Raw genomic sequence first — 18009 nt, 5'->3', positions numbered from 1 at the left:
AAACCAGGTGAGACTACACGTTATTTGTGTAGATCAGAGAGCAATACAAGAGCAACTTCACTCGCGTGAGAAACATAAAACGAGTGTTAGATATTATTCCTATGGCTTTGCAAACTTTCCGGTGGATATACTCAACGTGTTCAGAACAAGAGAGTGATTCAATAAAAATGCCACAAAGAATTTTAACAGATTTTACGACTTCTAATGGAGATAAATTCATCGTGATATTTAAAGGCAAAGACTTTTTACGATTCCGTGGTTTAGACAGTACGCATTTAGTTTTGTCTGTGTTAATTTTTAGTCCATTAACTTGCGTCCATAAGTATAGATTTTGAAGAACAACTGCCGCCGTACTTTCGATCTCAGAAGTTGTTTCACGTTTAATAAAAAGAGTGGTATCATCTGCATATGAAATGAACATGACGTTTGGTGGGCATGGTTCGATAACGTTTATAAATAATATAAACAAGTTCGGCCCAAGTACACCCCCTGGGGGACTACAGTCACAATTCCTTTGGTTGCTGAATTTTATGTATTTATGCAAAACAAACTGCGTAAGATATTCCAAATACTATTTAAACCGTTTAAATCCAGTTTCTCGGATGCGATATTGTTCAAACTTTTCAATTAGGATGTCATACTTTTTTAAATCAAATGCGTAAGAAAAGTAAACATACACACATAGAATAAGATCTTTATCCGCAATAGATTTTAGTATTTCTTCCTTTTGCATTAACAGCGATGTTTCAGTTGAACGCTTCTTCCTAAGACCGTGTTGAAAATCGGAGACTGTGATTTTTCTCTAGATAACAAGGAAGTCTGTGATGCCTTGTTTTTTCAATACCCTTAGAAAAGATTGATAACAAGGAAATCGGTCTATAATTTTTAGATGTGTTCTTATCGACGCCTTTGAATATAAGCAGAACTTTCGCAACCTGCATAGCCTTTGGTAAGCAACCAGTTGAAAGTGACACGTTAAATATATACGTTAATACAGGCGCGATTATCTCAATTTCATACTTGATTACTTTGATGTCAAAGCCGTTAACGTCGTGACTCTTGCCATTTCTTAAGTTCCTGAACAAAGCACCGACCTCATTTACATCTGCCGGATATAAAGAGGAAGTATTTGTAAAATAACGTTTTATATAACCACAAGGGCAGAGCTCAATTTCCAGCACCGCAACGTCGTCTGCTTTGCTAACAAAGTAATTATTAAAAGCCCTCGGCAGAGAACACCCAGAGAGAGTACCCTCTTCGCAGGTTACTTCACCTACATTATGTTCATTCGTATACGGATTAATTACGCTATTCATTCTTTTCCAGAGTATTCCTGGCTCTTCATTATCATCTTTTTTTGAAGAGGTTTATATAATAACTATTATTTGAAGATATCAGTAGTTTAACAAGGTTATTTCGATACGTCTTAAAAGTCTTTAAATCATCTGGGTTTCTTGTTTTTAAAAAATGCTGAAACAGACTCTTTTTTTCATCTATTTTATTCAAACGGTCCCTTTTCATCCAAGGCTTGCGAATTCTTTTACGCTGCTTAACCGTTCTGTATGATAAACTCTCCTCGTACAGGTTTTGAAATGGCTGTAGAAAGATTTCGTACGCGAGGATCGCGTCTGTTTTCAAATATACTTGTTCCAAGTCAGTTCTGTTTAACGATGCTTTAAAGTTTTCTGGAGTAGTGTTCGTTATGCTTTGAATTTGAAAAGCACGCTGCGTTGAACGTTTCTTAGGTTTATGAGGCTTGTGTATCAACATAAATATCGCCAGATGACCACTGACATCGGTACTAACAGCGTTAATGGTGATGAAGGACGCGTCATGGATGCCAACAAAACAATCAGTGAGTGTGGACGTAGTACATGTCATTCTTCTAGCTCCTGTTGCTCTAATTTTAAAACCACTAAGGGCAATGACTGAATCAAGTGCTTGCCTATAAGTTGCATTTCCAAGCATATTAATGTTGAAATTACCGCCAAGAAAAAGAATGTACTTGTTTCGTACTAAAAGTTTAGGAAGCCGTCATGAACATTAAATGAATTATTCGCCCCGGTTCCAGATGGTGGATGATAAACCATAGCAAATATATATGTGCCAGAGCACAAACACAAAAACTCAATATCACCCGTAACTTGAGTAAATTGTAATACAAGTTCGCATGTGTAGTCATTTTGTACCAGCAATGAGACACCATGGCCTCTTTTTTATCTCGGCGAAGTGAATAATGCTGATATCCCGGCAAAGTAACAATGCAAGGCTCATCAGTATACCAGGTTTCCGAAAACATAATAACCGAGAAAGAAAGACCAAGACGATTAAACAATAGATGCAGACTGTCATCTCTTTCTTTGGCTGACCGAACATTCAAGTGAAAAAAAAAAAAGATAAAGAAACGGGTTGCTTGATGCAATATAGCGTGCAAAGCCAAGCAAAGCGATAGAAACTTAGGGCTGAGACTCAAAGCGTCCAGTCATGGAAGTAGCTTTCCTTCCTGTATAGCTTATCTAAAGATCGGCAATGTCGACATTGGTTTTGATATGAATCGCTCGTGCAACTTCAGTTTTTCGTACAAGTACCTTTCCGCCTGTGTACAATGAGAACGCATATCCTTTTTCTTTTGCCCAAACTTTCGCTTTTGAAGAAGCTCCCTGTTGTGCCTTGTCAGGTTTTCTTGTATAAAAATACGGGGCATACTGTTCTTTAGGGTATTTCTTTTCTTTAGCCACGCGTCTTGGTCCTGTCGCCTGGTAAAATGAACAATAATTCTGGGGACCTCACCCTGCCTCGCGGGCAGCTTGTGAGCAGAAACATTACCGTTCTGAGTCATTTCGGGGACCTCGAGTTTATTAGCAACTTTGTTTAACAAGACCATCAGGTGCTCTCCCTGCTCTAAAGAGACTTTGTGGATTTCGAGATTCAGTCGTCTACTCCTCAATTACAGTTCGCTCACCTCCTGAAGGAGCCGCTCCTGCTTTACTCTGTTCACTTCGTCTCTCTCCTCCAGCGCTGTCACTCTTTCTTTATGTTCTATGATATCTGTTTTATGACGTTTGATCTTTTGCTCAAAGTCGTCGAACTGCTTAGATATGCACGGGGGGGGGGGGGGGGGGGGGGGGGCGGACGCCACGGGCAGCGCTTACACGGCTGCTCCTGGGGTGTCCCCCCCCCCCCTCCTTTCCGCACCTTCTTCCATCTCGGGGTTCCCACAAACGTTATTTATCCATCTATCCCGTCCATGGGTCTTTGCATTAATTCCATGGAGGATTACCTAAATCTACTCATAACATAATAGCACACTGACTTTAATGAAAAGAAAACGGGTCCAGCTCCTGAAAATAAATATCACACTCGTAAGAAAGTAAAATATTTCTAAATTGTTAATTAAAACGACAAACACAACTCTGAGCGCCTAGTTTAATAGCACGTGTTGATGCACTGACTCCGTAAGTGTGACGTCATAGCTCCAAACAAACCGTTGCTAGGGTCGTTGGTATGGACAAATACATGCCGCTAGATTTCGCTAAAAAAACAACCGTTCAAAAATCAGGAATCGGATTTAAACTTCTAAAAATCACCTATAGAGAAAGCTTGAATGTCATATATGTTCCGACAGAAGTGTGCGGGTAATCACTTGTTTCTGAAATATTTATGATTGCACATTCCAGTCTTCCAGATGCCTGCAGCAGTAGTATGCCGTCTGCCACACGCCCGCCGGCCAAGCCGGCACCGGCGTCTGGATCGTGTGAACAAAACGATATTCTGATATGGCATTTGTCTGATATATAATGAGTTTCAGACAATTTTAAGGATTCATAAAGTGGTGCGATGCAAAATGTAGTTTACCGAATATCCGGGCTTTGATCGAGATGATCGTCTGCTAAAAGTTCAAATTGCACTCGTGAGAAAAGCACTTCAGGCGATCGGTTGAGATCTCAAATTTTGTTTGCGGTATCGCGCTCTGGGAGGGTGCGTCACACGTGGTTGTGACCCTCGCGTGGAGAACGATTTTGGGAGTTTCTTCAGATTTCCGCAAGACACCAGAGCGCGAAGGACTTTATAGAAACATGAGGTAAGTTTATTACAGATTGTAGTCGCATCTCTGGTTCGATGGAGATCTTCAACAGAAGAGCACATCCACGGAATTTGATGTATACCAAGGAAAACAAAAGCAAAACTTTGTGAAATCGTGGTACACATGCAATTTTTTAATAACCTTACAATTTGAATAATAATAATAACGAAGGACTTACCTCGACGGTGTACGACTTGCTTCTTACGCTGACCTGCGCAACGCCAGTACTGCACTTCAGGTCGTCGACGTAACTGATCTGCATGACGTGGTTTGATTTTACTGCATTTTCACCGCTCTGAGCAAAGCTGGGTTCTTCACAGAAAAAAAAAAAACACATTGCAGAGGCCTTTACGGGTATGGCGATGCACTTGTTTTTGTCGCTCGTTAACTGACACAATTCAGCGAACACGCCGCCAGCAACAGAGGCCAGCAAATCTATCGTGTCGTCTGCTACCAAAGCAAGCCGGAGTGTAATACTTCAGAAATGGCTTTCATCGTTGCAATACGACACTGAGACGACAAGAACATCTTTATAATTTGATATCAAGACGTTAAGTTGCTTACAAGAAATTTATTACTTACTTGTAAACAAAAAATCTAGCCTCATGTGGAGTCTCCATGCATTAGTCCATAGGAACGTCCCTAGCAATCGCTTGTTTAGACCCAGGCGCAATATTGTGAGGTAATCCCTTACGGGGTCAATTGTCATAAAGCAGGACATTTTATATACGTATAAAACAATAGACTTTTTGCATAACCCCATCAAGACACACTGGCTGTCACCATTTTTTTGCGTAAAGCGTTTGATTTGGCCCTAGTCCTCTGTAACAGTCTTGATACTAGCGCCACCGCCACACTGAGTGAGAGACGACAATAAAAACGAAGCACTTGCTTCCTACCCGCTGAACCGGATGCCTCGATGACCGATACATGGTGTCAGAACTAGTTCGAACGTCATCACAAGCCCTGCGGTAGCCTCAGCCATGGAAAAACTGAAACCGCCAGAGCCGCTCCAGTTTTCAGGCAACGTTGCTGAGAACTGGAGGCGTTTCAAGCAACGGTTCGAAATATTCATGACAGCTACGGAGCCACCCGCCAAAAGGAAGGAGGGACAGAAGATCGCATTGTTGCTGCATGTTGCTGGGGAGCAGGCCGTGGAAATCTACGACACCTTCAACGTCGAGGGCGAGCAAACCTACGAGGCCGTGGTGGAAATGTTTCATAACTACTGTTCTCCCAAGAAGAATGAAACGTACGAGCATTACGTATTCAGGATGCGAGAGCAGGCAGAAGGTGAGCTGTTTGAGCAATTCTACAGAGACCTTTTGTTGAAGGCTAAGACCTGAGAATTTGGCAGTTTGGCAGACTCGATGATCAGAGATCAGATAGTGTATGGTATATCGAACAAGAAACGACGACAAAAACTGTTGCGAGAGCAGGACTTATCGCTTACCAGAGCAGTGGACATGTGTAAAGCGAACGAAATAGCAGAAAAACAAAACAAAGTTTGGGACAAGCCAGAAGAGTCCGTTCTCAGTATTCACCAGACAACTAAAAGACGTTCGACGGTGCCACTGGAAGCACCACCTAGACCTGACCGCTGTCAGAAGTGTAACTTAATTCACAAAGGAACAGGCTGTCCAGCAACAGGAAAAGAATGCAGGAGATGCCATCGCCGAGGTCATTTTGCGTTTTGCTGTCCGAAGCAACAGGTGAACGCGATAACTAACGAAAACGACGATCAAGCCGCGGATGCCGGGAGTGACTTTGAAATTCTGGAGGTGGGAGCACGCACTTCTGCAAGTAATCAAGCAGAGTGGCTGATACCGGCGAAGGTAGCTGATAAGGATATTGTCACGGGTGGTGACCTAAAAAATAAAAGGGGTACAACGATAATAACAGAGCGTCGCGGGCGTCGAAGTCGGCGGAGCAGCACAGTCGAACGCTGGGGCGAAACTGCATTCGCTCGCCTGGCGGAATCCCTTATGAACCCTCGTGGGTTTCTGGGTCGTTCGGCATAGAAGGTTCGGTGTCTAGAACATTCTAACCTCGAATCAGCAAGACGGTTCTCGAATTCACTAGAACATCAAATTACACTGTCAACAAAAATGGGTAGTCGCGGCCAGGAATCGAACCCTGGCCTTCTGCGTGGGAGGCAAGCGCGATAACCGTTAGGCCACGCGCGCGCTGCCTACTTGTCCAGCTGCGCGCGCGGCATTACTCCCACCTTTAACAACTGCATCGTCCCGATGCAACCCAAAACAAAACAAAGCACATAAAAAGAACGGCAAACTAAAGAGTCATTTGAAACACATAAGATCCACAGTCCTATCGAGCGTAGTACGGCTTCAGGCGCACGACGTGGACGACTTCAGGTCGTGGTGGGCGGCGTGATGATGTTCTTGTTCCGTCGGGCATCACCTCGTAGTTCAGCTCGCCGAGGCGACGAAGTACCTTGTATGGTCCAAAGTACCGTTTCAGCAATTTCTCACTGAGGCCGCGGCGACGGATGGGCGTCCACACCCACACCCTGTCTCCGGGCTGGAAGTGAACGTCCCTGCGACGAAGGTTGTAGCGACCCACGTCGACGCGCTGCTGGTCTTGAATCATGAGTCGGGCGAGCTGGCGGACTTCTTCGGCGCGTTGAGCAACGGCCTGGGCGTCGTCGCTCTCATTGTCAGATGGCTCATGGGGCAGCATTGCGTCCAGCATGGTCGTTTCCTTCCGACCATGTAGTAGCTGGAAAGGGGTGAATCCAGTGGTCTCCTGAACCGCCGTACTGTAGGCGAACGTGACGTAGGGCTACACCTCGTCCCACGTCTTGTGCTCTACGTCGACGTACATAGAGATCATATCGGCGATTGTCTTGTTGAGTCGCTCGGTCAGCCCGTTGGTCTGCGGGTGGTATGCAGTGGTTCGACGATGGCCGGTGCCGCTGAGACGAAGGATCTCTTGCGTCGGCTGGGCCATGAACGAAGATCCGCGATCTGTAATCAGAACCTCGGGAGCGCCGTGCCGGAGGACGATGGACTCGATGAAAAATTTGGCGACTTCCAAAGCAGTCCCTGAAGGAAGAGCTTTCGTTTCGGCGTACCGCGTGCGATAATCTGTGGCGACGATGATCCAGCGGTTCCCCGACGTCGAAGGCGGAAAAGGACCAAGTAGATCCATTCCGATCTGCTGGAAGGGTGTAGTTGGAGGAGAAATGGGCTGCAGAAGTCTGGCCGGCCTCGTCGGCGGTTTCTTGCGTCGCTGGCACTCGTGGCATGATCGTGTGTATAGGTGGACGGTCTTGGGGAGCTTCGGCCAACATTGAACGGGCCCTGCAAGCACGAGCCGCACACTTTCATCGAGCCCCTGCCGTCGCTGCACCCACGCCGTCAAGCTGCGCCCTCAGCCCCAATATTCCAGGGATCCGAGAAATAGTCTGGGACATCGTCCGTGAAGAACTGAAGAAGCTGATACCTGCCACCGAACGTCCAGCTTCACTCTCGATCGCCGAGATTGTTCGAGAAGAGGTCCAGCAAGCGCTCCAACCAGACGTTCTCGCCGACGCCGCACCGGAACCACCAGCTGTGACCTATGCTGCCGTTGTTCGTCGTCCGCAGCCTCCTATTGCTCGGCAGTACCCATCTGCACCCCAACGAGAAGTCTCTTCGCCGCAGTATGCGCCGCGCCAAGAGCAGCGTGGACTTCGAAAGACCGACGTGTGGCGCACGGATGACGGACGCCCGGTGTGCTTCCACTGCGGGGAGGCTGACCACGTTTACCGGAGGTGCCCGTACAGCCAGCTCGGCCTGCGAGGATTCGCTCCAAACGACCGTCGACCTCGTTTTGGAGAACGACCAAGGGACATCGAGGAATACCTCCGTCGCCCTCCGTCACCAGCGCCCACCGCACCACGAGGTTCCCGTTCTCCATCCCCCCGACGTTCCGCGTCGCCTTTCCGTCGGTCGCGCCGTGACAGCCTGTCCCCCCTATCCCGTCGGGAAAACTAAGTGCGGCAACGCCTGGAGGTGCCGTTACCGAGGACGACCCGAGTAAAGAGCCTCCAAGAACGCCGGAGCGCTCCCACTCTCCCGACGCCACGCATCGCTACGACGCCGCTGCAACGGTGTCCAACAACCTAAACGTCGTCATCGACGGCCACGACGCATCGGCACTCGTGGACACCGGAGCAGACTACTCAGTATTGAGTGGGAGGCTCTCCCGCCGCCTTCGAAAAGTCATGACGTTGTGGGAAGGACCCCAAATACGAACCGCCGGAGGACATCTCATCACACCAGTCGGGAGATGCACTGCTCGCGTCGAGATCCACGGTGAGACGTGCCCTGTCAAGTTCGTCGTTCTGCAAGACTGTTTGAGGGACGTTATCCTCGGAATGGACTTCCTCTGCGAGTATGGCGCCGTCATCGACCTCGGAACAAACCGGCTGACGCTACGAAAACCTGCTCCACCAGCGGAGGAACCCCAAGCGACGTCACCCACGGTCCGAGTCATCGCAAACCACGTAAACCTACCACCGCGGTCGAGTGTTTTCGTACTTGTCGGGATCGATGAAGCTTCCTGTGGCGAAGTTCTTCTCGAGGGAAGCCTTCAATTGCTCCTGGGAAGAGGCATAGGTGTCGCAAGGGGAGTAGCTGAACTTCAGGATGGGCGGACTGTGGCCCTCGTGACGAACTTCCGAAACGAAACGCAACACCTCACGAAAGGTGCAGCCGTGGGCCACGTCGAGAAACTCCGAAACCCCGCCGAAATCACCGCGATTACTGACGAATCCTCGCCGCCCCAGCAAGACCGTACGTCGCCAGCGCAGCTTGATATTGACCCTAAGCTTCCGGACCCTAAACGGCGTCAGCTGGTTAACCTCCTCGCCGAATACCGCGACTGCTTTGCGACGTCGTCGAAGGTGCGCCAGACCGCGGTTGCCAAGCACCGCATCGTTACCGAGGACGACGCGCGCCCTGTGCATCGATCGCCGTACAGATTCTCCGCTAAGGAAAGGGAGGTGATCCATCAGCAAGTTCAAGAGATACTGAATGACGACATAATCCAACCTTCAAGCAGTCCATGGGCCTCTCCAGTCGTGCTGGTTAAGAAGAAGGACGGAACTCTTCGGTTTTGCGTGGACTACCGGCAGCTCAACACGGTTACGAAGAAAGACGTCTACCCACTCCCCCGCATCGACGACACTCTAGACCGGCTGAGCCACTCTCGATACTTTTCATCGATGGACCTGAAGAGCGGCTACTAGCAAATCGAGGTCGACGAACGGGACCGAGAGAAGACAGCCTTTGTCACGCCGGATGGACTGTACGAGTTCAAGGTGATGCCCTTCGGACTATGCACGGCGCCAGCAACTTTCCAGCGTGTCATGGACACCGTACTGGCAGGGCTGAAGTGGCAGAGTTGTCTCGTCTACCTTGACGACGTCGTAGTATTTTCAGCTGACTTCGACGAGCACTTGAGACGACTCCGAGCTGTTCTTCAAGCCATTCAGACCGCCGGACTCACACTCAAGCCGTCAAAGTGCCGGTTCGCCTATGACGAACTGAAGTTCCTTGGCCACGTGGTTAGTAACGAAGGCGTCCGCCCAGACCCCGAGAAGACTCGCGCCGTCGCGGCATTTCCAGCGCCGACAGATAAAAAGGCCGTGCGAAGATTCCTTGGACTTTGTGCCTATTATCGACGCTTCGTTCGGGATTACGCAAGGATTTCCGCACCACTTACGAATCTCACGAAGGACGCCGAGAAGTTCGAATGGGCCGAGGAGCAACAGCAGGCATTCGACGAACTGAAACGACGACTCCAGACTAATCCTGTGCTTGGACATTTCGACCAGGATGCGGAAACAGAAATTCACACGGACGCAAGTAACGCGGGACTGGGCGCAGTACTAGTCCAAGTGCAAGGAGGCATCGAGCGAGTCATCGCCCACGCAAGTCGGACATTGTCCAAGGCGGAGAAAAATTACTCCACAACTGAGAAAGAATGCCTTGCGGTCGTCTGGGCAATAACGAAGTTTCATCCGTACTTGTACGGGAGCCCGTTCCGTGTAGTCACGGACCACCACTCGCTCTGCTGGCTTGCGAAGCTGAAGGACCCGTCAGGACGCCTCGCTCGATGGAGTCTTCGACTACAAGAGTTCAACATGACAGTGGTCTATAAGTCAGGCCGCAAGCACAGCGACGCCGACTGCCTGTCCAGAGCCCCCGTCGAAACCCCTTCCGGCTGCAGCGACGACAATGACAACGAGTGCTTCCTAGGAGCAGTGAACACCGACGATATGGCACGACGTCAACGGGACGATCTGAGCTGCGCGCGCGGCAATATCATGCTGAAGATTGATACTGGAGCCCAAGCAAACTTGTTGCCACTTTCGTAGTGGAAACGAGCAGGCAGGAGTGCGGATTTGCGAAGGAGCACGGCAATTTTGCGCAGTTACAGTGGCGGCATAATTGCACACGCAGGAAAAGCATCCTTGACTGTGGAGTGCAACAACACAAAAGAACTCATCGAGTTCTTCATTGTAAAAAAGTCGCGGGCTCCCATTCTCGGACTCCAGGCCAGTGAACTCCTTGGACTCGTGAATCGTGTTTCGGCAGTTTCCTGCGATAACTTGAGCGCAGTGACCTCCGAATTGCCCGAGGTGTTCCAGGGGTTAGGTTGTATAAAACGGGCGTACCACATGGTGCTGAAGGAAGGAGTCAGGCCAACGGTGCAAGCAGCCCGGCGTGACCCTCAAGCTTTGCGGCAGCCACTGGAGAGGGAGCTGCAGCGCTTAACCGCCGCCAACGTTATTCGGAAAGTGGATGAGCCAACTGACTGGGTGAGTCCTTTGGTTATTGTGCTAAAAAAAGAAGGACAGCCCAGGGTATGTCTGGATCCCCGGAACATAAACGAGTGGGTGAAGCGAGAGCACTACCAACTTCCCAAAAGGGAACACATTGAAGCAGAGCTCTCTGATGCACGATGGTTTTCAACCCTTGATGCAAATTCCGGGTTTCACCAAATACCGTTAGATGATGAGACCACGAGAATCTGCACATTTGCTACTCCATTTGGAAGATACCAGTACCTCCGGCTACCGTTTGGAATAGCTTCTGCACCAGAAGTATTTCAGAAGACCATGTCTCAAATGCTTGAAGGTTTACCCGGAGTTCGAGTATACATCGATGACATCCTGGTGTGGGGTAGAACACAGGCCGAGAACAATGACAGATTACGCGCTGTACTCCAGAGAGCCAGTCAAGAGGGTCTCACGTTCAACATGAGCAAGTGCAAACTCCCCCGCAAGGAAATTGAGTTCTTGGGGGACGTTATTAATGAAAATGGTATCTCCCCAAGCCCAGCTCTCGTTAAGAGCATTCACAATTTTCCACAACCAGTAAGTAAGAAAGAAGTACAAAGATTTACAAATTACTTTGGTAAATTTTTGCCTAACTTGTCCTTGAGGACAACGTTAATGCGCGGAGTTATTAAAGACAGGTCAGTGTTCGAGTGGTTTGACGCACACCAAATGGAATGGGAACACTTGAAAAATCTCATATCTACAACCCCAGTGCTCGCACTCAAAACCCACGAAAGTATCTTCGGATGCTTCAAAATATGGGATAGGCGCGGCGCTCTTAAAACGACATGTTGAGGGATGGAAACCAGTGGCCTACGCTTCAAGAGTCTTGTCTAGTGCGGAAACACGCTATTCTCAAATTGAAAAAGAGGCTCTTGGAGTCACTTATGGTCTTGAAAAATTCCACCACTTTGTGTACGGACGGCGAGTTATAGCGGAAACTGACCATAAACCTCTGATTGCGATCGCACAAAAAAGTGTAGGAGATATGCCACCGCGCCTGCAGCGTTTCTTCTTGAGGCTCATGAAGTATGAGTTCCAGCTGACGTACGTCCCTGGCAGAGAGTTGGTGGTTCCAGACGTCCTTTCGAGAGCACTTCCCTCTGGGCAGCCAAGCGGCACAGAACTAACCGAGGTTGAGGTGCATGCATTGGAGCTTCAGCACACACTCGTAAGCGACGCAACTAAGATTCAGCTCGTGCGTGAAACTGCTCGGGACACTGTCCTCACGAACGTAATTAACTGTCTCCGAGCAAACCTCCCTATTCATGGACAGTACAAACCTTTCGCCGGGGAATTAACAGAAGTATCTGGAGTTTTGTTTAAGGGCGTAAAGGTGGTCATCCCAGAGACCATGCGCCAGCGAATACTCGAGAGGATACACGATGGCCATCTTGGCATCAATAAGTGTAAAGCACGAGCAAGACAGCTAGTTTTCTGGCCCGGCATTAACGAAGATATCACGAGAATGATTCACCGGTGCTCAATCTGTCAACAGTTTGCGTACAAGCAACCGAACGAGCCACTAATGATGCGTGAGGTTCCGGGCTTAACATGGACGCGTGTTGGTGTTGACCTCTTTGAGCAGGCGGGGAACACGTACCTAGTTGCCTATGATGCCTTTTCCAACTTCCCAGAGGTAGAGAGGCTCAGAGAGGCAACATCAGAAACTGTTATTTGGACATTAAGCAGCATGTTTGCTAGACACGGGATACCCCCAGAGGTGTGCAGCGACCACGGTCCACAGTTCTCGTCACGTCAGTTCCAGAGTTTCGCTTTGAATTATGATTTTAAGCACACCACGTCCAGTCCGCATTTTCCACGTTCCAACGGACTTGCAGAAAAGGGTGTGCAAGTGGTGAAACGAATACTGCGGAAAACTGCTGAAGCTAATGAAGACTTCTGGCTGGGATTGCTTGGTTACAGGTCTACACCCCTGGAGGATGACCGGTGCCCCAGCGAGCTTCTAATGGGACGCCGCATTAGGTCCCGTCTTCCTGACTTCACGCCAGCAGTTCCAAAACCAGCCAGAAAACACACACAGGATAACACTAAAGGATGTTTTTTGAAGCCACTACGGGAAGGTTACGTGGTACGTCTGAGGGACAAAGGACAGTGGGTCACAAAGGGCCAAGTGTTAAGGAACGTGGCGCCTCGTTCTTCACTGGTTGTCACGGAGGATGGCCGGGAATATCGACGCAACAGAGAACACCAGCGACCAACGAATGAAGACCTGCAGAGTTCCGATCACTTTGAGGAGCACCTGGAAGATTCCCCAGCCTGTACCCTGACCAGCATTCAAGCTACACCGGCTGCATTGACCCCAACAGTGCAGCATGATGATCCAGCCATCCCAACCACAGTCGCTACTTCAACGAGAACTCCGACCAACTCCCCAGCTGCAGTCAACTCCACAGCGAGAACAGAGGATGATCTGGCTAGTGAACTTAGACCATGTGTTGCTCGGACATCAACCCGAACTGTGCGGCGACCCCAAAGGCTAAACTACGATCAGAACTTCCAGCAGCAAGCTTAACGGGCTTTTGAGTTATTGCTTTTTATATTTCATGTTTTGTGTATTTTGTTTATTTTCGTATGTATTTCTTGTTGGTTTTTCATAGTCCAAAGAAAGGGAGATGTAACAGTCATGATACTAGCGCCACCGCCACACTGAGTGAGAGACGACAATAAAGACGAAGCACTTGCTTCCTACCCGCTGAACCGGATGCCTCGCTGACCGATACACTCGTCGAATACCAATGCGGCACTCGAATCCAATAGGCGCTGAACCGAGTTCACAGTGATTGCTGAAATAGCATTCTTGTCGAAAAATTTGCTATGGTATGAAGGCATTGGGTAATTAGCATACTGCCAAATAAACTTCGTTTTATCACAACTTGGCAAACGGCCAAGTCTTTTCCCATTGAGCCAATATGCATGTTGGAAAGAGGCACGCGACAACACTGTATCAGAGTGGTCTCCTTCTGTAGAGACTGAAAGGATAGGCACCATACATTCTCTAAAAAAACGTCTACTCAGGAGACTGAAAGGAATTGTAATCAACATTGTGCAAGAAGACCGCTTCTACGGGCAAGCGACAGACAGAAATACAACTTATATTGTCTAGGTAATTAGAACAAATAATCGACCTACTGATAGGAGGAATCTTGAGGCAAACAATTATGGCTGCGATAAAACCTAGAAAAAGAACAATGTGCAGTTAATCTTTTATTTCCGACTAATTGCATTAAATTTAACGAATTGTTGAAATTAGTGGTGCTATCTCTGGATCACCAAAAAGTGGCGCTGCGTTTTTTTTTTTTGTCAAGATTCTAGATGTTTGAACGATGGATTGATGGATTTGACAACTATTTAAAAGGAGTCTGATCATACACATGGGGGTTAGTGCGGACGTTTGATACAGATCAGCAGGGTCAAGAGCCTCCACATTTCTATGGGACGTCAGATGCAGAAACTCCTGCACTAAAAAAAAAGTGAAAACTTTCCAGCTTTGCTTTGAGTTACAAGAGGATAAACGAACATTTTTTTTTATAAAGGTTAGAATTTAACGTTTTCCTGGATTATTGGTTCGACATTTTTGTAAGAGTTCGCGTGCAAGTCACCTTATCAAACACCAAGTTTTTGCTTTAAAAAAGGACTCCGATCAATATGAAGCTACTCAAAGGCAAGTACCTCATATGAAAATATTGAGAATTGCAAATTTCTAAAATCGCTGAAAAATACAACAGGAGCTGCCTTTCTAAATGTTGCGGTGAATCTTGAGAGACCCATGGATCAAACAACTCCGCCTAAGCCCTACACGTGACGTATATATTTCGCGTCGCTTCTCAGTTATTCCGACATTGAAACGAAGCTGGAAAAATACTAAAAGTTTAGGCTAAACGTCATGTCGTACCATTGTTGACAAGTACAAAACGTAAAGATCTCAGAAGCTTCCTCGCGAAAGGTTGCTGTGATTATGCGAATACCCAGGGCCGAAACTACTTTTCTTAGGCCTTATGGGCGACGCATACATTTCACATCGATTGCAAGAAATTCAAACAAAGCAAGGAGAATGCGAACATTTTTGCTAAAAGCTCAAAAATTTCTTTCGATCCGGGAATCCAAGCACCACTACGGTGATACGACAGATGATGTCTCACAGGTGCTAATATACAGAGCGATCTTGCGCAAAAAGGGTATAAGCCTTATTCCTTCCGATCTTCACATTATACGTGCTTCAAAAAGCAAAAAGAAGCTCCATATTGTCGGCAAGCAGTGGCACATCACGGCTACCATACACTGAACAAGCTTGCATCTACCAGCTCTGGGCGCTATCATCTGACCGGTGACGTCACGGCTCTCGCGAGACCACGTGACGATTAGTCACTTGTGTGTACAACATGGCGGCTACCAGGGGAAAAGGGTGCCACTTTCGAACTTCCGGTTTATCGCTCTAAGCTCCTCTACCTCTTTCTTACCAACGAAAAATTTTCTTTGCCACTAAAGCCTTCTTTTTATTCAACCTTGCGGAGCGAGTATTGTAGAATCCTAAAACACATATTTCGCCTTGGCTAGGTGGCACAAGCTGCCGCCCGCCACAAGGTTTGTCTGTAGCCAATATCTATCAATTTGAAGAGAAGGGTCGTTTTCAGTAAACTATTTTCCCGACTGCGGAGGTGTTTGAAGCGGCGCATCACGCTTGTGGGTAGGAACTTCTACTACCTTCTTGACTTGTAACGGACTGTAGAGTGATACAGCATTGAATAAGAAATATTCTTTGCAATGAATGTTTTCAGCATCAAGATCATTGTTGCGTCAAAAGCAAATTGGAGACAGTTTTGTACACAAAGTCGCGATTTTTGCGTCTCTACTAGAGCGATGCGGCATCGCGTAAGACACATGTTCTGCGCTGTGGTTGCTCAACATTTAAGTTATGTCGCCTAACAAACGTTGTACATTGAGCCTTCTCTCGATTTTTAGTTCACAGTTCCCCACGCAGCATGGGGTTCGAAACAAAGCATATCGCTGCGTGTTATTCGTGTCAATCACCGTTGTGTAAGAAACATATTGTGGACCGTTGCACAAAATCTTCCAATAGACCCACAGCATTCGGAACATTCTCGCAACGTATCTGAAGCACTCCAATATTACTTGGGTAGATGTCGAGATCATTTTGAAACTGTTTTGGAGAAGAGTTGAATGACGCTATTGCGCCGCTGATTTCAGGGCTGATGCTTTGACGCACACTCGAATGCTGACATAGCCGTATTGTGCATGCGTTAGGAAAGTGTGCTTGTGTTGGCCGAGTATGTCGCCCGAACGTTAAACAAGATGTCGAGACCGGAATAAACCATACCAGTAAACAATTGAAGATCGATAGCCTTGTTTACAATAATCGTTTGTCATAACAAATCCCAAGCAAACTTGGTAAAAAAATAAATGTTCCTCAGTTAAAAAAACAAACAAAAAAACATATCAGCTTGACCTTTAATGTATTCTTACAGTCGTCGTTGACTCATTGTCTGTTGTTTTGAGCTTGAAGTGCAACCGGAACCGAAAGTGACGATAATAAAACTTTCTAAATCGGTCACTTGAACAACATTGTCATATTTGATGACAAAACCGAAACCAAAACCAGAACGCGAAAAAAAAAAACACTAATTGCTAACCGATGTATTTTCGATCCGGTCTCAGAGAGTGCCAAGGCATGTATCAAGGAGCTGTCATCGACATGTAGTCATTATCGGCTAATATATTGTAGAGATGCATGGCCTACGGAAATTAGAAACTGTAAAATCGCAAAAAAATGGTTGCTATTTTTTGTGGTATTAGCACAAGTAATGAGGTGAACGGTTGGAACTGAAAAATTAGCCCTATCCAGCGATTGCCGGGCCGGAGAAAGGAAGGCAAGTAGCACTGCAGTCTCACCATCAGGGCGAGATCGAGATTGCCTAGGGGCCGCCATAATTTTAACACGGGGGATGTTGTCAGACAGCAGCCATTTCTAATGGCGAACTCCACAGGGCGTTTCGCAGAGCGCCGGGATCAGCTGAGCTGATCCGAACTGGAGCACACGATCCGAACGGGGTCGCGCCGCCTACGGATCCCAGTGAACATGACCACTGCTCCAAGACCGGCGGATGCCTTCCCGTCATTAAACTGCCCGGGAATCCCCTTTCCGCGGCCGCCGCGGTCGTTTCGAAGACGTTTTCGCAATCGTGGCGCTAACACGTGTTCGACGCACGAGCGGCAGGAATGGCTCAGGCGCTTCTTCCAAAGATTGACGAAATGCCCGTAGTGCGGCAAATACCTTCTCTTCTCTTTCCTGGAAAACGAACCGGCTGTCGAGCCAAGGGGTAAGCAAGCGGCCATTACGAATTCTTCTGAGGCGAGATGAGCGAGATCAGGCGAGATGCCCCACGAGAAAGGAAGTCATGTGTGTGCGCCGAGGGATGGCCCGGCTGGCTTCCGGTTGAATTCAACGAAATCGTTGGAGCGACTTTTCTCGGATCCAGATCGAGATCTGGAGCGGGAGCTAATCCAAAACGACCAGTGAAACACGTCGGTCTGGATCCCGATCGCCCAGTGAAATAGGCTCGCTCCAGAAAAGTCGATCCCGGCGCTCCAAAACGACCAGTGGGATTCGCCATAAGGCACGCATTGGGAGCGCCCCTACTCTGCCTCAGATGTTCGCGTGTCAGGAATGCGAGAGCATATTTTCCTTGATCATTGAGAATAGCAGTAGAATGTTTATTCTTCTTTTTGCTTTGCACTGATTACACTATTTAGGGATCTCAACTCGCTGTGATCGCCAATGACAGTATCGATGCAGGGAAAAAAATATTTAAAAAAGGATAACCCTGTTGAAGAACCCACGAAATTGAACAGTAGGCATGGCCCAACCACCCTTGATCTCGGTGTATTGGCGATAACGCTGGGCCACGTGTGGTAAATTGACCGTCTCCGCTGTTGATCACGTGTGCAATTATTATATTGCCGACTTTGCTCGCAATAACAATCTGCTCGAACCCAGGCCCGTTGAAACATAGTGCCACCGGTGAGACCAGTTATA

The 18009-nt window shown here is 47.8% G+C and overlaps 1 protein-coding gene across 1 annotated transcript in view; it reads left to right on the top strand.

Moving 5' to 3' along the window:
• LOC120847513 overlaps positions 1-13605 on the top strand; it is a 50901-nt gene extending 37296 nt beyond the window's left edge. The window contains exon 2 of the mRNA XM_042287599.1: positions 12861-13605. Coding sequence (XP_042143533.1) covers positions 12861-13470 — 610 coding nt within the window. The 3' untranslated portion in view covers positions 13471-13605. The remainder of the gene's footprint in view (positions 1-12860) is intronic.
• Positions 13606-18009: the final 4404 nt, after the last annotated feature.

The sequence above is a fragment of the Ixodes scapularis genome, unplaced genomic scaffold (assembly GCF_016920785.2).
Source record: "Ixodes scapularis isolate PalLabHiFi unplaced genomic scaffold, ASM1692078v2 ptg000005l_1___fragment_3__unscaffolded, whole genome shotgun sequence".
NCBI lineage: Eukaryota > Metazoa > Arthropoda > Arachnida > Ixodida > Ixodidae > Ixodes > Ixodes scapularis.
Note: the sequence above shows the minus strand (reverse complement) of the source record. Positions and strands in the feature narration are given on the sequence as shown.